The sequence below is a fragment of the Pseudophryne corroboree genome, chromosome 2 (genome assembly GCF_028390025.1).
Source record: "Pseudophryne corroboree isolate aPseCor3 chromosome 2, aPseCor3.hap2, whole genome shotgun sequence".
NCBI lineage: Eukaryota > Metazoa > Chordata > Amphibia > Anura > Myobatrachidae > Pseudophryne > Pseudophryne corroboree.
Genome location: NC_086445.1, coordinates 536,883,904 through 536,907,169, shown reverse-complemented (window position 1 = coordinate 536,907,169; position 23,266 = coordinate 536,883,904). Strand labels below are relative to the sequence as shown.

At 48.8% G+C, this 23,266-nt stretch overlaps 1 protein-coding gene and 1 long non-coding RNA gene across 5 annotated transcripts in view; one reads left to right on the top strand and one right to left on the bottom strand.

Moving 5' to 3' along the window:
- Positions 1 to 22,807, bottom strand: part of LOC135034136 (uncharacterized) — a 30,630-nt gene extending 7,823 nt beyond the window's left edge. The window contains exon 1 of the long non-coding RNA XR_010229419.1: positions 22,103 to 22,807. This is a non-coding gene — a long non-coding RNA (uncharacterized LOC135034136). The remainder of the gene's footprint in view (positions 1 to 22,102) is intronic.
- SPOCD1 (SPOC domain containing 1) overlaps positions 22,724 to 23,266 on the top strand; it is a 493,492-nt gene continuing 492,949 nt past the window's right edge. Inside the window, exon 1 of one of the 4 annotated variants that reach the window (XM_063954236.1) lies at positions 22,724 to 22,821. Coding sequence is in view for 3 of the 4 variants with exons in the window: in XM_063954237.1 (XP_063810307.1) it covers positions 22,908 to 22,943 (36 nt within the window). In the remaining variant the exon portion in view is untranslated. The other 3 variants (XM_063954237.1, XM_063954233.1, XM_063954235.1) reach the window with 3 other exon arrangements.

The window sequence follows — 23,266 nt, the reverse complement described above, 5'->3', positions numbered from 1 at the left end:
CCTTGTAATGCCGTGAGTAAAATACCAAACTTCTTAGCAAATTTACTTGACGCAGCCGCAGTGCGAACATTGCGCATGCGCAGTTAGCAGAAAATCGCACTGATGCGAAGAAAAATAACGAGCGAACAACTCGGAATGAGGGCCCTTATGCAGTAATCAGTTATTTACAATTTACAGTCCCATTGGCAAAATTGGGTTAGTTTCAACAGAAGCCAATTAACCAGACAGTATTTATTTTTCCACTATGGGAGAAAAATTGTGGAGGACATATAAATTACACTCAGAAAGTACATTGGTCACAATCAAAGCCATGTTCCCAGCACATGCTCAATATATTATTTAGTACTTGATAAGAGGGGTAATTCACATTTGATCGCTGCTGTGCATTTTGTCACAGCAGGTGATCAGATCCGAACTGCAAATGCGTCTGAGCCACAATGCGCAGGCGTGTCGGACGGCTACAACGGGCATCGGCGGTCAGAGACAGGATGGTGCGAAGGATCCATTCGAACGAGTGTTCACAAGGTGATTGACAGGAAGAGGCAATTTGTGGGTGGCAACTGACCATTTTCAGGGAGTGTCCAGAAAAACGCAAGTGTGCCCAAGCGTTTTCAGGGAGGGTGTCTGACGTCAGCTCCGACCCTGATCAGCAGGATTCAGTCACACTGGAAGACTAAGTCCTGGGCTGCGCAGAGACTGCACACACTAATTTTGTGCAGCTCTACTACACATGCGATCGCACACTTGCACAGCTAAAATGCACTCCCCCTGTAGCAGGCGACTATCTGATCACAGGGCAGCAAAAAAAGCAGCCCAGCGATCAGATCTGAATTAGGCCCAAAGTTCATACTAATGGAGATTGTGCACTTTAGCACTGATTTATTAATTTTACATTATTATTATTATTATTATATTAAGCAGCGCTTTACAATAAATATTTAATCTTTAATTTCAGTCCTTGCGCCAGTGGAGTTTACAATTTGTACATATTGTAGACTCAGGGGGTTATTCAGGTTGCAATGCGACTGCAATATCCCTGTGCCGGGCATCAATGTGCACACGCACGTACCATCCTGCGCACGCGCAGCCTGGCCAATGCAAGTGCATTGCATTACCTGCGAACAACATTACCTGATTGACAGGGGGACGGCAACGGACTGTTGCAGTGGCGGCGTTGGGAAAACAGGGGTAGATAGGCAGCATTTTTGAGGCAGCTGTGTGACGTCACACGCAGCCACACCAATGGAAAAAGTGGTGGCGGATCACCTGCATGTGCAGCCTAGCTGCGGCAAGGGTCATCCACAATTGCTGCGACCGCAATCCGATTGCGATCGCATCACGATCGGATTGAGATTGCAGCCATGGGGCGGGAGTTAGTATGCCGGATGGCCTTGCCCTGCGCTGGGGGCCCCCCAGCATGCTACAGAGGGATTGCAGATTCTGCTTTTTAGCAGAATCTGCAATCCATGCTAAAAAGGGTCCGCAATCCGATCTGGGGCTTAAACCACTGTAAAGCTCTTGTAACAAAATGTACTATTGTAGAACTCTGCAAACACTTACAGCTAATTCCTGTCTGTCCGCCAGGATTGTCAACTCATCGGCTGATCTCTGACATATATAAACCGCAAATTTCCTGTTACTGACCCAAGCCCTTGCATCTCATCTGGTTACTTTCCAAGTTCTAAACTGCATTGAATATTATGCTACTGCTTTTTCCAGTGGCAGGGGATGGTAGAATTAACTATTGTAAAGTTGAAAAGTAAATGTAACATTTGAGACTTTTTTCTGTAATAGATATTTACAGTGTAGCCCCTCATAGCTATTTACTAAGCTTACCCTGTAATTGTGTTGCTGACACTGTGTTCCTCACTACCATACATAGGGGGTGATTCAGATCTGATCACTCCTGTGCGATTTCATACAGCGGGCGATCAGCGAAAGACTGCGCATGCGTATGCACCGCAATGCGCACACGCATCGGCAAACGACAGGCATCACCGGACAGTGACAGGCTGGTGTGAAAATTACAATCGCACAGCCATTCGCATGCTGATTGACGGGAAAAGGCCGTTCGTGGGTGGTAACTGACCGTTTACTGGGAGTGTCAGGGAAAACGCAGGGGTTCCCAAGCGTTTTCAGGGAGGGTGTGTGACGTCAGCTCCAGACCCGATCAGCGTTTTCTCACCGCAGTGGAGGAGTAAGTCCTGGCCTGCGCACACACTGCATGCAATGGAAAAATCATTCAATGGTGAGTGAGGTGCGAACGGATTTGCAGCTGTCTGCTGACTAAGGTTTTTTTTGCAGCTCGGCGTACACATGCAATCCGCACACTTGCACAGCAAATATACACTCCCCTTGGATGGCGACTATCTAAATGCAGCAATACAAATTAAGCAGCCCAATGATCAGGTCTGAATCACCCCCATACTTGCCAACTCTGCTTAAATGTCAGGGAGACTTTCTGAAGTAGTAGCAATCTCCCTGACTCCCCAAAGAGACTAGCAATCTCCCTGATTGCACCTGACCCACATTATGTAGCTGTTACATACTTGAAAAAAATAGGATTTTAATTACCTACCGGTAAATCCTTTTCTCGTAGTCCATAGAGGATACTGGGGTTCCATTTAGTACCATGGGGTATAGACGGGTCCACTAGGAGCCATGGGCACTTTAAGAATTTGATAGTGTGGGATGGCTCCTCCCTCTATGACCCTCCTACCAGACTCAGTCTAGGAAACTGTGCCAGAGGAGACGGACATACTTTGAGAGAAAAATAGATAAAGATAGTGGTGAGATTCCGAACCAGCACACACAAAACAGAGAAAAGCTATGTTAACCCAACTTTAAACAGGATCAGCAACAGCTGAACCATCAATATTTAACCAAGTAACAGTGCAGGAAGAACGAAGTACCGGGCGGGTGCCCGGTATCCTCTACGGACTACGAGAAAAGTATTTATCGGTAGGTAATTAAAATCCTATTTTCTCTTACGTCCTAGAGGATACTGGGGTTCCATTTCGTACCATGGGGATGTACCAAAGCTCCCAAATCGGGTGGGAGAGTGCAGAGGTTCCTGCAGAACTGATTGACCAAACTGAAGGTCCTCAGAGGCCAAAGTATCGAACTTGTAGAACTTAGCAAACGTGTTCGAACCAGACCAAGTAGCTGCTCAGCAGAGCTGTAAAGCTGAGATACCTCGGGCAGCCACCCAGGAAGAACCTACCGACCTAATAGAGTGGGCCTGTACAGATTTTGGAACCGGCAAACCTCCCGTGGAATAAGCATGCTGGATAGTGAGCCTGATCAAGCATGCAATTGTCTGCTTTGAAGCAGGACACCCAACTTTATTGGGATAATATAGAACAAACAGCGAGTCGGATTTCCTGTGATGAGCTGTCCTCTTTACATATACCTTCAAAGCCCTCACAACATCCAAAGACTTTGAAGTAGCGGAAGTGTCGGTGATAACCGGAACCACAATAGGTTGGTTGATGTGAAACGCAGACACCACTTTTGGAAGAAATTGCTGACGAGTTCTGAGTTCAGCTCTGTCCTCATGGAAAATTAAATAGGGGCTCTTGTGAGACAAAGCCACCAGCTCCGACACACATCTTGCTGAAGTCAAGGCCAACAGTGTGACGGTCTTCCACGTAAGATATTTTACGTCCACCTCCTGTAATGGTTCAAACCAGTTTGATTGGAGGAACCTCAGCACCAAATTGAGACACCAAGGTGACGTGGGAGGCACAAAGGGAGGTTGGATGCGCAGAACCTCAGAGAGAGAGGCCAATTGTTTCTGAAAGAAAATGTACAAGGCCGAAATCTGGACTTTTATGGAGCCCAAACGTAGGCCCACATCCACACCTACCGGCAGAAAAAGCAGGAAACGTCCCATGTGAAATTCCACCGCAGAATAAGTTCTGCTCTCACACCAAGAGACGTATTTCTTCCAAATACGGTGGTAATGTTTAGACCCCCTTCCTGGCTTGGATCATAGTAGGGATAATTTTGTTAGGGATCTATTTTCTGGCTAGAATCAGCCATTCAACCTCCATGCCATCAAACGTAGCCGCGGTAAGTCCTGATAGACAAAAGGGCCCTGTTGCAGAAGAACCTTGCGAAGAGGTAGAGGCCACGGATCTTCGAGGAGCATCTCCAGAAGGTCCACATACCAGGCCCTTCTTGGCCAGTCTGGAGCAATGAGTATTGCTTGAACCTTTTCCCTTTTTATTCTTTTGAGAATTCTTGGGATCAGAGGAAGTGGAGGAAACACGTACACCATCTAATAGACCCATGGAGTCGTCAGAGCGTCTACCGCCACTGCCTGTGGGTCTCTCGACCTGGAACAATACCGATTCAGCTTCTTGTTGAGACAAGAGGCCATCATGTTGATTTGTGGATATCCCCACAATGTTTCAAGCACCTGAACACTTCCGGGTGAAGGCCCCACTCCCCCGGGTGCAGGTCGTGTCTGCTGAGGAAGTCTGCCCCCGATATGAAGACCGCTGACAATGACACAGCGGTTTTTTTCTGCCCAGAGGAGAATTCTTGACACCTCTGACATTGCTGCTCTGCTTTTCGTTCCGCCCTGTCGGTTTATGTACGTCACTGCCGTCACATTGTCCGACTGGACCTGAATGGCCCGATCGTGAAGAAGATAAGAGACCTGCAGAAGGACGTTGTATATGGCCCCGAGTTCCAGAATGTTGATTGGAAGGATGACTTCCTGACTTGACCATCTTCCTTGAAACTGCACTCCCTGGGTGACTGCTCCCCAACCTCTGAGGCTTGCGTCTGTGGTTAACAGGGTCCAGTCCTGAATTCCGATCCTCCGACCCGCGACGAGGTGAGAAGTCCGTAGCCACCACAGAAGGGAGATCCTGGCTTTTGGCGACAGACGGATCCTCTGGTGCATGTGAAGATGTGATCCGGACCATTTGCCCAACAGATCGAGCTGGAAACCTTCCGTATTGAAGCGCCTCGTAAGAGGCCACCATTTTCCCCAGAAGGCGAATGCATAGATGCATCGATATCCGGGTAAAGGAACACTTTCTGCGACTCCGTGTCCAGTATCATTCCCAGGAATGGGAGCCTCAAAGTTGGCTCTAGGTGAGATTTCGGAAGGTTCAGAATCCACCCATGATCCTGGAGAAGTTTGGTTGAGAGACCAATGCTGTCCAGCAACCTCTCCCTGGACGGCGCCTTTATCAGAAGATCGTCCAGGTACGGAATTATGTTCACTCCCTGCTTGCGGAGTATAAACATCATCTCTGCCATCATTTTGGTGAACACCCTTGGTGCCGTGGAGAGACCAAATGGCAGGGCCTGGAACTGGTAGTGACAGTCCTGCAGTGCAAACCGTAGATAAGCCTGATGAGGCGGCCAGATCGGAATGTGAAGGTACGCATCCTTGATATCCAGAGACACTAGGAATTCCCCTTCCTCCAGACCTGAGATCACCGCTCTCAGAGACTCCATCTTGAACTTGAACACTCTTAAGAACGGGTTCAAGGACTTTGGGTTCAGAATTGGTCGTACCGGACCGTCTGGTTTCGGTACTACAAACAAGTTGGAATAGTACCTCTTGTTGTGCAGATGAGGTGGATTTGGAACAATGACTTGAGTCTGTACCAGTTTTTGGATGTCCTGCTGTAAAGTTATACTTGCCTCTTGTGAAGCTGGTAAGCCTGATTTGAAGAATCTGTGAGGTGGGAGCTCTTGAAACTCCAGTCTATAGCCCTGGGAAATAAGATCTATGACCCAGGGATCCCGGCACGAACGTGACCAGATGTGACTGAAGAATTTTAGTTGGGCTCCCATGTGACAGTCCTCCAGGCATCGCGGTCCACTGTCATGCTGAAGGTTTTGAGGAAGCAGAGTCTGAGCTCTGTTTCTGAGCACCTGCAGTTGCTGGTTTGCGTGGTTTACCTCTTGCGCCTCTGGAGGCCGTAGAAGCACCTCTGGATTTTCCCTTAAACTTGGCTGTCCGAAAGGACTGTAAATTTGAAGCTGAATAAGCTTTCCTGGCTGGGGGGAGCTGCGGAAGGAAGATACGTAGACTTACCCGCAGTAGCTTTGGAGATCCATTTGTCTAGTTTGTCTCCAAACAATGCATCTCCTGTGAATGGTAGGCCTTCCACGCCTTTCCTGGAGTCTGCATCAGCAGTCCACTGGCGTAGCCATAAGCCCCTGCATGCTGACACTGCCATAGTGGTGGTGCGTGCATTAAGCAAACCAATCTCTTTTATGGCTTCCACCATAAAGTTCGCAGAGTCCTGTATATGGGCCCTCATTCCGAGTTGGTCGGTCGCAAGGCGAATTTAGCAGAGTTGCTCACGCTAAGCCGCCGCCTACTGGGAGTGAATCTTAGCTTCTTAAAATTGCGACCGATGTATTCGCAATATTGCGATTACTAACTACTTAGCAGTTTCAGAGTAGCTCCAGACTTACTCTGCCTGTGCGATCAGTTCAGTGCTTGTCGTTCCTGGTTGACGTCACAAACACACCCAGCGTTCGCCCAGGCACTCCCACCGTTTCCCCGGCCACTCCTGCGTTTTTTCCGGAAACGGTAGCGTTTTCAGCCACACGCCCCTGAAACGCCGTGTTTCCGCCCAGTAACACCCATTTCCTGTCAATCACATTACGATCGCCGGAGCGAAGAAAAAGCCGTGAGTAAAAATACTTTCTTCATAGTAAAGTTACTTGGCGCAGTCGCAGTGCGAACTTTGCGCATGCGTACTAAGCGGATTTTCACTGCGATGCGATGAAAAAGAACGAGCGAACAACTCGGAATGAGGGCCATGGTGCAGGAGTAAAACAACATCCCCCCTAGACAAGGAATCTAACCCCTCAGTTAGGTTACCTGACCATTTTGCAATGGCTTTTGTGATCCACGCACATGCAATAGTGAGTCTCTGGGCCACCCCAGCAGCTGTGTACAATGATTTGAGTGTAGTCTCAATTTTACGATCAGTCGTATCTTTTAGGGAAGCTGCATAGGCAATACAATTTTTCGTGACAGCCTAGAGACTGATGCGTCCACTATCAGTGGATTTTCCAATTTTTTCCTGTCCTCCAGAGGAAAAGGAAAAGATGAGAGCAACCTTTTAGGGATTTGTAATTTCTTATCAGGATTAATCAACGGTTCTTCAAACAGAGTATTCAATTCCTTTGACGCAGGAAAAGTGACTGAGGACTTCTTTTTTACATTAAAATAAGATTCCTCATACTCCTCTGACACTTTATCAGGAATTTGCAGAACATCTCTGACAGCTTCTATAAGATCCTCTATTTCCTGTGACAGAGTTGCATCCCCCCCCTCCAAATCCACCTCACCCTCCTCCATGTCTGACCCTTCAGTGTCAGAGTCAGACTGTAGGATATGGGCCAGAGATCGCTTTTGCAGACAAATGGGAGGGGATTTGAGACGCTGGCGGGCGCGTACACACACACACACACACACAAAAACACACACACACACACACACACACACACACACACACACACACACACACACACACACACACACACACACACACACACACACAAAGGTTAAGCACAATTAACCCACAAAGAGCCCTTCAGTGAGACACAGAGTTATTTGGAGCCAGCCCCCAAAGTGCCCTTATCGCTAATGCCAAGCTTAGCTGGGTCACAGACTAAGTACCCTGATAGGGGACTTAGTACACTAATGATCGCCCCCCCCCTGCTGAGGTAATCTGGAGTCTCTCCGGAGGAGCTGGGCATCACTGTCAGTCAGCGTCTGTGTCCACTGCAGAGGGAAAATGGCGCTGGTGAGCTGCTGAACCCGCTCATAGTGAAGGCCCCGCCCCTTCAATGGCGCGCGGTCTTCCAACTTTTTTTAAAGTGAGGCAATCTGGTGCTTAAAATGGAGAGAAAAACGTTTTAAGGCTGTTTTTACCAGTGCGGGTACTGTGTACAATGTACTGAGACACAGCTGTGTACTGTGTCTGGAGACGCATTCCGCCCCAGTTTGAAAGCCGTGCGTCTCCGTACCCTCATGCCGCCATAATGGCCCGCTAGCCGGGACGTCGGCTTAGTACTCACCACTCTTCATTCTTCTGGCTCTGTTAGGGGTGACGGCGTGCAGCGGGAAGGTACGCTCGCCGTGATGGGACTTGCGAATAGTTCCCTCAGGAGCTAAGTGCCTTGTCATCGTGGAACAGGACCATTAACCCTTCAAGAGTTTGGGCAACTCTTGCAGCTCCGGATACCAAGTCCTCCGTGGCCAATCTGGAACAATGAGGATTGTTCTGACCCTGCTTATTCTTATTATTCTCAACACTTTGGGTATGAGAGGAAGAGGAGGAAACACATAGACCGATCTGAACACCCAAGGTGTCACCAGAGCGTCTACCGCTACCGCCTGAGGGTCCCTTGACCTGGCGCAATACTGCTTTAGCTTTTTGTTGAGACGGGATGCCATCATGTCTATTTTAGGCAGTCCCCACTGACCCGTGATCTGTGCGAAGACTTCTTGATGAAGTCCCCACTCTCCTGGATGCAGGTCGTGCCTGCTGAGGAAGTCCGCCTCCCAGTTGTCCACCCCCGGGATGAACACTGCTGATAGCGCGCTTACATGGCCTTCTGCCCAGCATAGAATCCTGGTCGCTTCTGCCATAGCCACTCTGCTCCTCGTTCCGCCTTGGCGGTTTATATGAGCCACTGCCGTGACATTGTCTGACTGAATCAGAACCGGTTTTTCCCGAAGCAATTCCTCCGCTCCTCCGCTTGGTATCAGGAGAGATACCCTGGTCCTGGGAGACAGGGTGATCCTTCGATGCATTTGTAAATGGGAGACCCGGACCACTTGTCCAAGAGGTCCCATTTGAAAAGTCCTTGCATGGAACCTGCCGAAAGGGATGGCCTCGTATGAAGCCACCATCTTCCCCAGGACCCGCGTGCAATGATGCACTGAAACCTGTTTTGGTTTTAATAGGTTCCTGACCAGGGCTATGAGCTCCTGAACCCTTTCGACCGGAAGAAAAACCTTTTTCTGGTCTGTGTCTAGAATCAGGCCCAAAAAAGTTAGACGCGTTGTAGGGACTAGCTGGGACTTCGGTATATTGAGAATCCAGCCGTGTAACTGCAACGTCTTCATGGACAGAGACACGCTGTCCAGCAACTTCTCCCGAGATCTCGCCTTTATGAGGAGATCGTCCAAGTATGGGATAATTGTGACCCCCTGCCTGCGCAGGAGCACCATCATTTCCGCCATTACCTTGGTGAAAATTCTTGGGGCCATGGACAGCCCAAACGGCAATGTCTGAAATCAGTAGTGTTAGGGTCTCCTGCCCTGTGCTGCCACGTCGTCATGGCAACCGGGAGACAAGTACTAGCGGAGTAACCTGAGCGCAGCTGATACTCCGGTTCGGGTCTTTTGCTGTGCAGTGGTTATAGGCTCTGTGCACGGCAGGGGATCCGGTGCTGGTTTTTGTGCTCACAGTCTGTGAGGTCTGAGTGGGGCGTGGACAGCACCTGCTTTATAAGGCCTCTTTCCAGGTTAAGCAGATGCTGCTGAATCTTTGTTGGTTAGTCAGTTCCTGAAAGTTAGCCAGTACTGTGTAGCTTTGTATTTGTTTGTTGCTTACTGCAAATAGGCCTGGGGATTTGGTATTACACTCTGCCAATCCAGACCTAGCAGTAAGACTGGAGTCAGTCGTTTAGCTTGCTGGGGTTCTGTTACTACTCTGTGAACTTAGCAAGTTTGCGGCTGTATTCTAAGACTTGCCTGTCTAATCCTGTCTCACTGTGCTAGGTGTCAGGGGTCAGTTTAGTGGCAGTAAACTGAACCTGTGCACTGCAAGTGAGAATTAGGATTGTGGAGACTCTCCTTGTGTCTATCATTCCATCTCTGACCAAGGAGTTTACTGCCACACCCGTTGGTAACCCTTTAGGGTTTTGCTGTTGCGCTTAGCAACAGCATTTCGGGTTCTCTATGTATTAAAACACAACATCTTGCTTTTCCCATCTGAGCATTTCTAATACAAGGGAGATACCCAGTTCCTTAGCCTCTGGGCTTCTCTGTTCACTTTGTGTGTATTTTGTTACCCTATCACCTTCTGTGTACGTTATGTCATATTCCCCAGTCTGTCTGTGAGTCCATTTGTTGTGCATAACAGTTCTGACACCAGTACTTTCCTGCAGGCACTGGTGTACATAACATATTCAGCAGCCTAATACTCCTGTTGAAATTTTGTGGGAATATGGAGCATACCCCTCAAAATACGTTGCAACAGGTGGTCGATCAGGTGCAGGTCCTGACTCGACAATTTAATGATCTGTCCATTAAAATGCACACCTCCCAGGCTGCTGGCGGAGCTCCCGCAGCAGCAGCACCTGCAGGGGTTAAGGAGCCGAAAGTAAATCTCCCGGATCGTTTTTCTGGAGATCGCTCGCAGTTCTTTTGTTTCAAGGAGAGCTGCAAGCTATACTTCCGGCTTAGGCCTCAGTCTTCTGGGTCGGAGATTCAGCGGGTGGGCATAGTGATTTCCTTGCTACAAGGAGACCCACAGGTCTGGGCATATGGGTTGCAGCCTGACTGTCCGTCGCTTAAAAGTGTTGATGCTTTTTTTACGGCACTGGGCATGTTGTATGATGACCCTGACAAGACGGCCTCAGCCGAGGCTCAGATTTCGATCCTTAAGCAAGGGCGAAGGCCAGTTGAGGTTTACTGTACGGAGTTTCGGAGGTTGGCCCATGATACCCAGTGGAATGACCCAGCCCTGAGACACCAGTACCGAAGAGGTCTTTCTAACCAGATAAAGGACCAACTGGTACAATATCCCTTGCCTGATAGCTTGGATCAGCTCATGCAGTTATCCATCCGGGTGGATAGACGGCTGAGAGAGCGTAGGCTTGAAAGGGAGACTGAGATTTCCTTCCTTCCCAAGGGAACCTCAGACTCTGAGGAATTTTCCGAGGAGCCTATGCAGATTGGGGCTACCCGCCTCTCCTCGCGTGAGAAGACGCGGAGGAGACAGCAGGGGTTGTGTTTGTACTGTGGGAATACAGGTCATGTGGTAGTATCATGCCCAGAAAAGCCGGAAAACTTCAGGGCCTGAGGGTGATGGGAAATATCCTGTCAGGCCAGAAGTCAGAATTTCCCAAGAAGACTTTTATCATTCCGGTGACCTTGAAGATCCTCGGTCAAACTGTCAAGACTGAGGCCTTTGTGGACAGTGGGGCCGACGGGGTTTTTATGGACCGCCAATTCGCCCTGAAACACTCTGTTCCCTTAGTACCCTTGGCATCGGAAATTGAGATTTGTGGGTTAAACGGGGAACCATTATCCCAAGGTAAAATTACCTCTTGCACTAGCCAGATTTCTTTGTTTATTGGAGCCACACACTCTGAAAGATTGTCCTTTTATGTGACTGTCTGTACTTTTGCCCCATTGGTGTTGGGGTTACCCTGGTTAAGGGCCCACAATCCTCAATTTGACTGGGTCTCTGGGGAGATTCTTAGTTGGGGTACTGATTGTTTCAGGAGTTGCTTGAGCCTTCCAGTCAGGCTCTCGCAGCTAAGTTTGCCAGGATTGCCAGGGTGTTATGCAGATTTTGCGGACGTGTTCTCCAAAAAAGTTGCAGAGGTACTACCTCCCCATCGCCCCTATGACTGTGCCATTGATTTGTTGCCAAATGCTAAGCTTCCCAAGAGCAGGTTGTACTCCCTGTCACGTCCTGAGACTCAGGCTATGGCAGAGTACATTCAGGAGAACTTGGCTAAGGGATTTATCAGACCTTCACAGTCTCCAGTTGGGTCGGGGTTCTTCTTCGTGGGTAAAAAGGACGGTTCGTTGCGACCCTGCATCGACTTCAGGGAATTGAACCGTATCACGATTAAAAACTCATACCCACTGCCTCTCATTTCGGTCTTGTTTGACCAGCTTCGTACTGCCACCATTTTTTCTAAGATTGACCTACGCGGTGCGTACAATCTAATCCGAATAAGAGAGGGGGATGAATGGAAGACTGCCTTTAATACCCACTCAGGGCATTATGAATATTTGGTGATGCCTTTTGGGCTCTGTAATGCCCCGGCAGTCTTCCAGGATTTCATGAATGATGTGCTCAGGGAATATTTGGATAGATTCTTAGTTGTATACTTAGATGACATCCTAATCTTCTCCCATTCCCTGGAGGAACATCGGAAGCATGTACGCTTAGTCCTCCAGAAACTCAGAGACCACCGGCTTGGGGCGAAGCTGGAGAAGTGCGAATTTGAAGTTCAGCAAATCGCATTTCTAGGATATATTATCTCCCCAGAAGGTTTCCAAATGGAGGGTTCCAAGGTACAGGCAGTCCTGGATTGGGTGCAACCCACTAGTTTGAAGGCGCTTCAGCGTTTCCTGGGCTTTGCGAATTTTTATAGACGATTTATCGCTGGATTTTCGTCTATAGTGGCGCCCTTGGTGGCACTCACTAAGAAAGGGGCGGATGTTGCTCACTGGTCTTGTGAGGCTAAAGCGGCTTTTGCCCGTCTCAAAAGGGCATTTGTTTCGGCCAAGGTGCTGCGACACCCAGATCCAGAGCGTCCTTTTGTGGTGGAGGTGGATGCCTCTGAGATGGGTATTGGGGCAGTGCTTTCTCAGATGGGAGTGTCTGATAATCGCCTTCATCCCTGTGCTTACTTTTCCCGTAAATTTTCGCCTGCCAAGATGAATTATGACGTGGGTAACCGGGAATTGTTGGCTATTAAGGATGCACTCGAGGAGTGGAGACACTGGCTTGAGGGGGCTAAGTTTGTGGTCTCAATTCTCACTGACCATAAGAATCTGGCATATTTAGAGTCAGCGAAGCGTCTCAATGCCAGGCAGGCACGATGGGCTTTGTTTTTTGCTCGCTTTAATTTTTTGATAACATATCGCCCTGGGTCAAAAAACATCAAGGCTGATGCGCTCTCGCGGAGTTTTGCTCCAATCCAGGAGACCACCGAGGAGCCGTTGCCCATTGTTTCCCCATCATGTATTAAAGTGGGCATTACCCAGGACCTCTTATCATTAGTCCTTAGAGCACAGGAGCAGGCTCCTCCAGACCTTCCGGTAGGTCTTTTGTTTGTGCCTCCTAGGTTAAGACAGCGAGTGTTCCTGGAATTCCATGCCAAGAAGTCGGCAGGTCACCCGGGTATTGCCAGAACTCGGGAGTTGCTATCTAGGGCGGTGTGGTGGCCCTCGGTGGCTAAGGATGTGGATCAGTGGGTTCGGGCATGTGACATCTGTGCCCGAAATAAGACTCCTAGAGGGGTTCCTGTTGGCCCATTACATCCACTCTCTATCCCATCTAAGCCATGGACCCACATTTCAATGGATTTTGTGGTGGACTTGCCCAAATCCTCGGGGATGACAGCCATCTGGGTTGTCGTTGACAGGTTTTCGAAGATGGCGCACTTCGTTCCACTGGTTGGGCTGCCATCGGCCAGACGCCTGTCTGAATTATTTATGCTGCATGTTGTGCGTCTCCACGGGTTGCCACTTGATGTGGTCTCTGACCGCGGATCCCAGTTTGTGGCCAAATTCTGGAGGGCATTTTGTTCCGATCTCCAGATTTCTGTCAGCTTGTCGTCAGGCTACCATCCGCAGTCTAATGGGCAGACTGAAAGGGTGAACCAGTCCTTGGAGCAGTTCCTCAGGTGTTATGTCTCCAAGTGTCAGACTGACTGGGTTGCTCATCTGTCCATGGCGGAGTTTGCCTATAACAACGCGGCTCACTCTGCTACAGGGATCTCTCCCTTCCTTTGTGTGTATGGGCATCATCCTAAGGCCAATTCTTTTGACCCCCTGGACTCCACGCCTGGTGGTTCCTCTGTGGTTTCGGTCCTTAGAGGTATTTGGCGGAAAGTGAAGAAAGCCCTTGTGTCTGTGTCATTAGTGACCAAAAGGGTTTTTGATAAGCGGAAAAGACCCCGCAGCTTCAAATTAGGAGACTTCGTCTGGTTGTCTACCAAGAATTTGAAGTTGAGACAGCCATCTCATAAGTTAGGCCCCCGGTTCATCGGCCCTTATAAGATCACCAGGGTTATCAATCCGGTGGCATTTCAGTTAGATCTGCCCCGTTCTTTGGGTATCAATAAAACATTTCATTGTTCCCTTTTAAAACGGGCGATTAGGAATCCTTCTTCCAGTGGAAGACCTTCCCCTCTTCTGATACGTGGCCAGAGGGAGTTTGTTGTTGAAAGGATTCTTGACTCCAAGGTGGTTCGGGGTCGGCTGTCATTTTTGGTGCACTGGAAGGGGTATGGCCCGGAGGAGCGGTCGTGGGTGCGCAGTTGTGATCTTCATGCCCCCAGACTGATACGCTCTTTCTTCTCGCAGTTCCCCGATAAACCCGGTGGTAGGGGTTCTTTGACCCCTCGTCAGAGGGGGGGTACTGTTAGGGTCTCCTGCCCTGTGCTGCCACGTCGTCATGGCAACCGGGAGACAAGTACTAGCGGAGTAACCTGAGCGCAGCTGATACTCCGGTTCGGGTCTTTTGCTGTGCAGTGGTTATAGGCTCTGTGCACGGCAGGGGATCCGGTGCTGGTTTTTGTGCTCACAGTCTGTGAGGTCTGAGTGGGGCGTGGACAGCACCTGCTTTATAAGGCCTCTTTCCAGGTTAAGCAGATGCTGCTGAATCTTTGTTGGTTAGTCAGTTCCTGAAAGTTAGCCAGTACTGTGTAGCTTTGTATTTGTTTGTTGCTTACTGCAAATAGGCCTGGGGATTTGGTATTACACTCTGCCAATCCAGACCTAGCAGTAAGACTGGAGTCAGTCGTTTAGCTTGCTGGGGTTCTGTTACTACTCTGTGAACTTAGCAAGTTTGCGGCTGTATTCTAAGACTTGCCTGTCTAATCCTGTCTCACTGTGCTAGGTGTCAGGGGTCAGTTTAGTGGCAGTAAACTGAACCTGTGCACTGCAAGTGAGAATTAGGATTGTGGAGACTCTCCTTGTGTCTATCATTCCATCTCTGACCAAGGAGTTTACTGCCACACCCGTTGGTAACCCTTTAGGGTTTTGCTGTTGCCCTTAGCAACAGCATTTTGGGTTCTCTATGTATTAAAACACAACATCTTGCTTTTCCCATCTGAGCATTTCTAATACAAGGGAGATACCCAGTTCCTTAGCCTCTGGGCTTCTCTGTTCACTTTGTGTGTATTTTGTTACCCTATCACCTTCTGTGTACGTTATGTCATATTCCCCAGTCTGTCTGTGAGTCCATTTGTTGTGCATAACAGTTCTGACACCAGTACTTTCCTGCAGGCACTGGTGTACATAACAGGTAGTGACAGTCCTGCACTGCAAATCTCAGGAACGCCTGATGAGGGGGGAATACCGGAACATGAAGGTAAGCATCCTTTATGTCCAGGGACACCATCCAATCCCCCCCCTCCAGGCTGGCGATAACCGCCCTGAGTGATTCCATTTTGAACTTGAACCTCTTCAAGTACAGGTTCAGGGATTTTAGGCTTAAAATGGGTCTGACCGAACCGTCCGGTTTTGGGACCACAAACAGGGTTGAGTAATATCCCTCTCCTTGCTGGCCAACACTAGCTCCCTCTCTGATGGGGAAGCCGGCAGAGCCGATTTGAAAAAACGGCGAGGAAGCAAGTCTTCGAATTCCAGCCTGTATCCTTGAGAAACAATCTCTAATGCCCAGGGATCCACCTGCGAGTGAACCCAGACGTGGCTGAAAAACCAAAGACGAGCCCCCACTAGATCTGCCTCCCCCCGGGAAGCCCCAGCATCATGCGGTGGACTTTGCAGACGCAGGGGAGGACTTCTGCTCTTGGGAACTAGCTGTGTGCAGCTTCTTTCCCCTGCCTTTCCCTCTGGCAACAAAGGACGATCCCCGTACCTTTTTGTTTTTATTGGAACGAAAGGACTGCATTTGATAATGAGGTGCCTTTTTTGTATGCTGCGGGGGGACATAAGGTAAGAAATTCTACTTACCAGCCGTAGCAGTAGAGACAAGGTCCGAGAGGCCGTCTCCAAACAACTCCTCCCCTTTGTAAGGCAAGGACTCCATATGCCGCTTTGAATCGGCGTCTCCCGTCCACTGTCAGGTCCACAAGAGCCGCCTAGCAGAAATAGACATAGCGTTTATTCTGGAGCTTAATAAACAAATGTCTCTCTGAGCATCTCTCATATACAAGGCAGCATCTCTGATATGCTCTATGGTCATTTGAATGGCATCCCTATCTAAGGTGTCAATCTCCATAGATAAGGAATCTGCCCATGCCACAACCACACTACAAACCCAGGCCGCCGCCATAGCCGGTCTAACAATAGTACCTGAATGAGTGTAAATGTGCTTCATGGTAATTTCCTGCCTGCGATCAGCAGGATCCTTGAGGGAAGCCGTATCCTGAGAAGGCAGTGCCACCTTTTTGGACAACCGTCTTGTCTACTTTAGGCGAAGATTCCCATCGTATCCTATCCGTTTGTGGAAAAGGATACGCCATAAGAATCCTTTTGGGAACTTGTGGTCTCCTATCCGGAGATTCCCAAGCCTTTTCGCACAATTCACTTAGTTCAAATGAGGACGGAAAGGTGACTTCAGGCTTTTTCCCTTTATACATGTGTACCCTCGTGTCAGGGACAGGGGGTTCCTCAGTAATATGCAAAACCTTTTTAATGGCAATAATCATGTACCGAATACCTTTTGCCACCCTCGGCTGTAATTTTGCATCTTTATAGTCGACACTAGAGTCAGTATCCGTGTCGGTATCTGTGTCATCGATCTGGGATATGGTGCGCTTCTGAGATCCCGAAGGGCCTGGCGCCACAGGGACAGGCATGGACTGGCTACCTGACTGATCCCTAGCTTCAGCTTTGTCTAACCTTTTATGCAATAGATTGACATTTGCATTCAAGACATTCAGCATATCCACCCATTCCGGTGTCGGTGTTGCCGACGTCGACATGACATTCAAGCAGTCCCCCTCCACATTAAGCGAGCCTTCCTCGTCAAACATGTCGACACACGCGTACCGACACACTTCACACACACAGGGAACCTCTTTTCTGAAGACAGTATCCCCTTCAAGGCCCTTTGGAGAGACAGAGAGAGAGTATGCCAGCATACACCCCAGCGCAATGACCCTGGAGACCAACACAAAATGTTTTTCCCCCAGCCGCGTTGTATAATATGTTATCCGCCAATTATGTGCCCCCCCCCCCCTCTCTTTTAAACACTTCTTCACCGTGTGTAAGCAGGGGAGAGTCCGGGGAGCTTCCTCTCAGCGGTGCTGTGGAGAGAAAATGGCGCTGGTGAGTGCTGAGGGAGAAGCCCCGCCCCCTCGGCGGCGGGCTTCTGTCCCGCTCAAACTTACTAAAATATGGCGGGGGCTCTTTTATATACATGTACAGTGCCCACCTGTACATGTATATTGTCTTTTGCCATAATAGAGGTGTTATGTTGCTGCCCAGGGCGCCCCCCCCCCCCCCCCCCCTGCGCCCTGCACCCTTACAGTGACCGGAGTATGTGAGGTGTATGGGAGCAATGACGCACAGCTGCAGTGCTGTGCGTTACCTCAGTGAAGCTGAAGGCTTCTGCCGCCTGACGTCTTCTGACTTCGGTTCTTCTGGCTCTGTGAGGAGAACGGCGGCGCGGCTCTGGGGGTGGACGCCCAGTAAGAACCTGTGTTCACCCCCTCTGGAGCTAATGGTGTCCAGTAGCCGAGGAAGCAGAGCCTAGCTTAGACAAGAAGGTCTGCCCCTCTCTCCTCAGTCCCTCGATGCAGGGAGCCTGTTGCCAGCAGTAAAAAAGTAGAAAAAAATCCAAACAAAAATGCTTCTAGGCAGAGAACTCAGGAGAGCTCTCTGCAGTGCACCCATCTTGCTCTGGGCACAGTGTAAAACTGAGGTCTGGAGGAGGGGCATAGAGGGAGGAGCCAGTGCACACCCAGAGTCCAAAGCTTTCTTAAAGTGCCCTATCTCCTGCGGAGCCCGTCTATTCCCCATGGTCCTTACGGAGTCCCAGCATCCTCAAGGACGTTAGAGAAATCTCCTTGAAATGCTTTCTCAAAAGTGGCCAAGTACGAGGGGCGTGCAATCCATTTCTGGATGTGCAGTGCAGACTGCAGATAGAGTAGACAAAATCTGACTGTCTGGTTGTGAACTGCAATCTCTGACTAAAGGTCTTGTGAAATGTGATGGCACAGAACAGTATATAAGCAGCATTGCACCACGAAGAAGTCAGAATGTTCACTTCTTTCACAAACTTGTTATGGAGATAAACAGAGGCCACTGGAGAGTCATGATCTTCTATGATTACAAGAGTGGTCTACTACAGCAGGAGAGTTTTGACGGACTGCAAGCTGCTGCTTTTGGGGAGGAAGCACCATCCCCGACCACTGTGTTTGGATGGTCCCTGGAAGATGAGAAGTGTTGCGGCCAATAAGTGTCCACCATCACAGAGGACAACATTGCTGAAGTGCAGGCCATAGTTGACGTGGATGCTAGGGTGAGCGTGGCCCAGTTAGAGAAGGAGATAGGCATGTCATCAAGATCATTGGCTTGATACTCCATGAAAAGCTTGGCCTGAGCAAGGTTTCTGCACACTGGTTGCCCCATCAGCTGACTTGAGGCTTGGGTGACTTGATGCTACAACTTGCTGTCCAGGTTTCATGGTGGTCGCTCAAACTCTGTCTGGGATATCATCAGTGGTGATGAATCCTGGAGCTATAGTTTCAACCCCAAGACCAGCAACATTCGGCCTAGTGGACGCCAGCTGGAGGTGCGACACCACAGAAGTTCTTAAGTGAGTGAAGCATGACCAAGAAGATGGTGGCTGTTTTTATGGCCAAGACTGGTCATGTAGCTAATGTATGCCAACCAGTACCTAACACAAATGCTGGATGCCATTTGCAGACACTGTCCACGAATTTGCACTTGTGGTGCCCTTCTTCATCACACAATGCACCTGTCCACAAGTCTAGTAAAGTAGTGGATTTTCTGGCCCATGAACGCATAGAGGAGCTTGGTCGTCCGCCATGCACCCCAGAACTGGCACTTTGCGACTTCTCTTTTTCCCCACAAATCAAATGCAAGATGCATCAGATTTGCTTTGCGTCACCAGAAGCTGCAGTGGAGACCTTCATCTAGCATGTAGAAGACATACATACTTCGGACTGGTTCATCTTCTTCACTAAGTGGTTTGAGCGCATGCAACTTTGCATAGACTTCCCTGGCAAATACCTTTTCTGCATCCCAAATGTTTTATTTAAATTGGGCAGTCAGACTGTAGTTTGTTTAGTACATCAAGGCCAGTTTGTGTTGTTTGGGGCTACATTTAATAACATAACCAGTTACTGGTGCCATCTGTACATACACATACCGGTGGAGATTTAATAAGCCTGGCAGACATTGGTGAATCTGTGAACCCTCTAGTGCCTAACCCTCCCCGACATGCTTACGGGATTCTGGCGCCGGCATTGTGATCGATGTCGGGATCCCAGTGTCGGTCTTCTGACCAGTGTTGGGAACCAGTATGCTAACCGGATCCCAAATAGAGGCAGCATATTCTGTTGCACTTCACAATTGGGAACAAACCAGTAATGAGTAAATGAGATGGGAATGTATTAAACCTAGCTATCATTCATCTAACACAGTTTATATGGGAAATAGAAGTTGATTGGGGGTGATTCAAATGTATTTTTGGCCGCCCAAAATAATGGGTGACCATCAGAGCAAATCAATTGTTGCTACGATCGGGTGCCTATTACTTTATAAGTGCCCGAAAGCAGTGGGTTTAGCCGAGCAAAGCAGCTAAACCCCACTAAAATAGTGTCTGCAATGTGAAAAGTGCTATTGGGGCATCTAGTACATTTTTCCCATAATTCTGCTCGCCAGGCTGCAAGCAGAAATGTCAGTGCTGAAGGTGATTATGGCAGAAAAATTTAATTACTTCCATCAGGCACCATCTAGTGGCGAACGCCTAAAAAAACAACTGACTCGCCCCCACTGATTGCTATGGGCCAACTTCTCCACTACCTCTTTTCAAGATTTGATCTCCCGCTGGGTATGAGTAGACAGAGGGGCAATAGGGTCCTGTTTGGAGACTTAATGGCCCATTTTTCATTCTATGTTTGCGGCTAAACAGGTGTTTTTCAGGGGATAGCCACAATTATTATGTAGCCCCTAAATGTAAGAAGGAGGGACCGCAGCAGGTATCTCCAATAACTGCTGCGATCTCTCCATTGTCACCCTGCAGCCGCCTTCCCCATAGGCTTCTATGGGGGATGCGATGCTGCCCAATTTACAAATATCCGGAATGCGATGCATTCCCCATATTGGGGCACATGTATTAACCTGGAGAAGGCATAAGGAAGTGATAAATCAGTGATATGTGCCAGGTGATAAAGGCACCAGCCAATCAGCTCCAATATGTAAATTAACAGTTAGGATCTGATTGGCTGGTGCGTTATCACCTTGCACATATCACTGGTTTATCACTTCCTTATGCCTTCTCCAGATTAATACATCTGCCCCATTATCTCCTGCAGCTACCGCCCAATGCCCATTGTAGCCTATGGGCTACACATCGCATTGCTGGCCGGGCAGAAGGGTTCCCCTCCCCGGAAGTGGCCACTGTGCTTATGCAATTGAGCTGACCACTAATGTGCAGTGGCCACTGCAGCTGCCACAGCACATTAGAGGAATAGGCTCTGAAAGTCCCTGCATGTGTGGGACAGAGCCATAACTAGACATTTTGGTGCCCTGTGCCAGAAAGGACACTGCCCCCCCCCCCCCCCCCCCAGTATTCTAAATAGGGATAGTGTACACAGAAGATGCGCATCCAAAAAAAGGGGGCATGGTCTTTCAGCTAAAGGGGCTTGGTCACACCACACATTCCCTTATTCACGTTACATCACACAGTAGTGCCACTTATTCACATTATGCCAGTTATACCGCTTATACACAGTACCCCACACAGTAGTGCACTTTATACACATTATGCCACAGTAGTACCCCTTATACATTTTATGCCACAATAGTACCCTTATACACAGTACGCCAAACAATAGTACACCTGCTAATCAGTATGCCAGAGTGAATATGTAATCTATAATAAATGGGCCCCTTACAGAGATATTTAGCATGCGTCTCAAATTTTTGGAGAAACGTTTGCACGTGTTTGAATTTATCAAGAAATAGTTTGCCAGAGAGGTGTTGCGGGAAGTCATCCGCCCCGGCGAACAGTTTCTCCACTTTCTGCTTTATTGAAGCGATGTTCACTTGTTTGTGTGGCTGTATTGTGCATGCATCATTTGTAAAAGATACACATCTTTTCCATGCCTTTTTAGCTGGGTGTCTCATTGCCAACATTCCATTTTGTTCCATTGTTAATATATATTTATGTCTATACGGCACATCTAACATTTATAAGGTCTTTGTATCACATCTATCAATAGGAGGGAGGCACTAAAGGAAACATGCGGTAAAAACCCAGTTTTCAGGGTTTTTACAGCATTTCCATATGCATTAAGGCCTGGATGCCAAGGCTTCGGTGCGAAGTGTAACGCCAGCTTTTGCTCTATCTGCATTGCACTGTCAGAGGGATCTGATCTCTCCCAGTACCCACTGCGTCACTCTGCGTATGCACAGATGAACTCCCAGGTCATAAACCCGGAAGTCCAGTGAGCGGCACTCATCTCAAGGTTGTGTCTATTTCCTAGTGGGCTAAGGGACATTTGACCCACGTGACACGCGAGAAGGGGAGGAGCAAGTTCGGCAAAGGGTCTAGAAATGGACCCTTGAGGGCTTGCTTTGCTCGCCATGCTTCGGGTACGGTGGCTCGTTCCGCTCCGTTTCGCTCGCCACCTGATTACTAAACGTAATAGTTGATGGCGTGGATACTGAAAGTAGTATCCTGGCATCCTTGCTCCGCCCCCTGATGTCATAGGTTCCTTAGCCCACTAATCTCAAAGCCAATGGCAGCTCTTATAAGGAGAGCTGGCCGTAGTGGTACTAATAGCATATGAGAACAGTATGTTAGCGATGACATGTGATGTGTGGTAGGATGTACTGGCAAGAGTTAGTGCATCCCACCCTATATGATATGCATTCCTGTAAAATATATACTCCAAAAAAAATATATCTTACCAGCAAGATGTCATGAGCAACCATGAGAGGGAGACGATGATCTTCCCTGCAGATTCTCCTCATACTGCAGCAAAGGGTGTGTAACTCCATCCTGATATAGCATTAATACTATTATTATTATTATAGTATGTTTCTTTGACAAGAGACGGAAAGCCAAGCATAATTAGCAAGTACACCTCACCCTCGTAGCAGGCTATGTAGACAGTTTTCACATACAAAATATTATTGCACGTTAAGCATCTTAGACAGCCTTAGAAAGCGTAATACAGCCCTTTACCTTGCATTAATAACTTGATAAATACTGTATACGTGTATGAAGTAATGTGTGGATCTGCTTAGCCAGTCTATAAACAAATTGGTAAACGGGACTTGCAGGACTGTCACCGAGGCTAAAAAGGAGACACAAAGAGGTCCAGTTGAAATAAGTGACTGGTTTGGCCTCTGAAGATAGCACTGAGGTATGCATGTTTTTAGTAGCCAGTTAGCCACCCATTGCCCACGTATTAAACCAGCCCTGCAAACACATATGGGCCTGCAGAAATATTTATACTGCTCTCTGATAATATCTGCCAATAGTATCTTATGTGCAGTAACAGAGAAGACATAGCCACAGGCAAACACAACAACAGGCTCTGTGAGGGCGCGGACACCATTGGCCACACCCACAAGAAGGGAGCGGTGACCCCACCCACACGAAAAGAACGGCGCCGGACTACCAGGTAACAACACACGGGCCATAGGGACTGTAGATCTGGGCACAGGTCACAAACTATCCGCGCTATAAAGCGGTGGTCGCTTACGGTTTATGTTGTGTGACAGCCCCGGGGAAAGTGGAGCGGAGGTAGGAGCAGGGTGATGGTATGTAGTAGCCTGGCAGGATAGGCTTGGGACGATGTCAGGGCAGCCGCATGGTCACGCTGCCTGGGTGAGTGCTCGGAGATCGGGAGTGGGTAGAGTGAGCACTCAGCAATGGCGCTGGGAGTGTGAGTGGCCTGTGCGGAGCAAGAGCTGGAAACTTCCTTTTTTTATTAAGATTAGTATCGGAAGTGACAGCTATGTGCCCCATGCCTGCCATGTGCTGCACTGTGTGGCTGCAGAACGTTTCCCGCATCCCTTCCGATCGCTGCATCATGGCTTGTTTGTTAATCTGGCCCCACGCAGGGA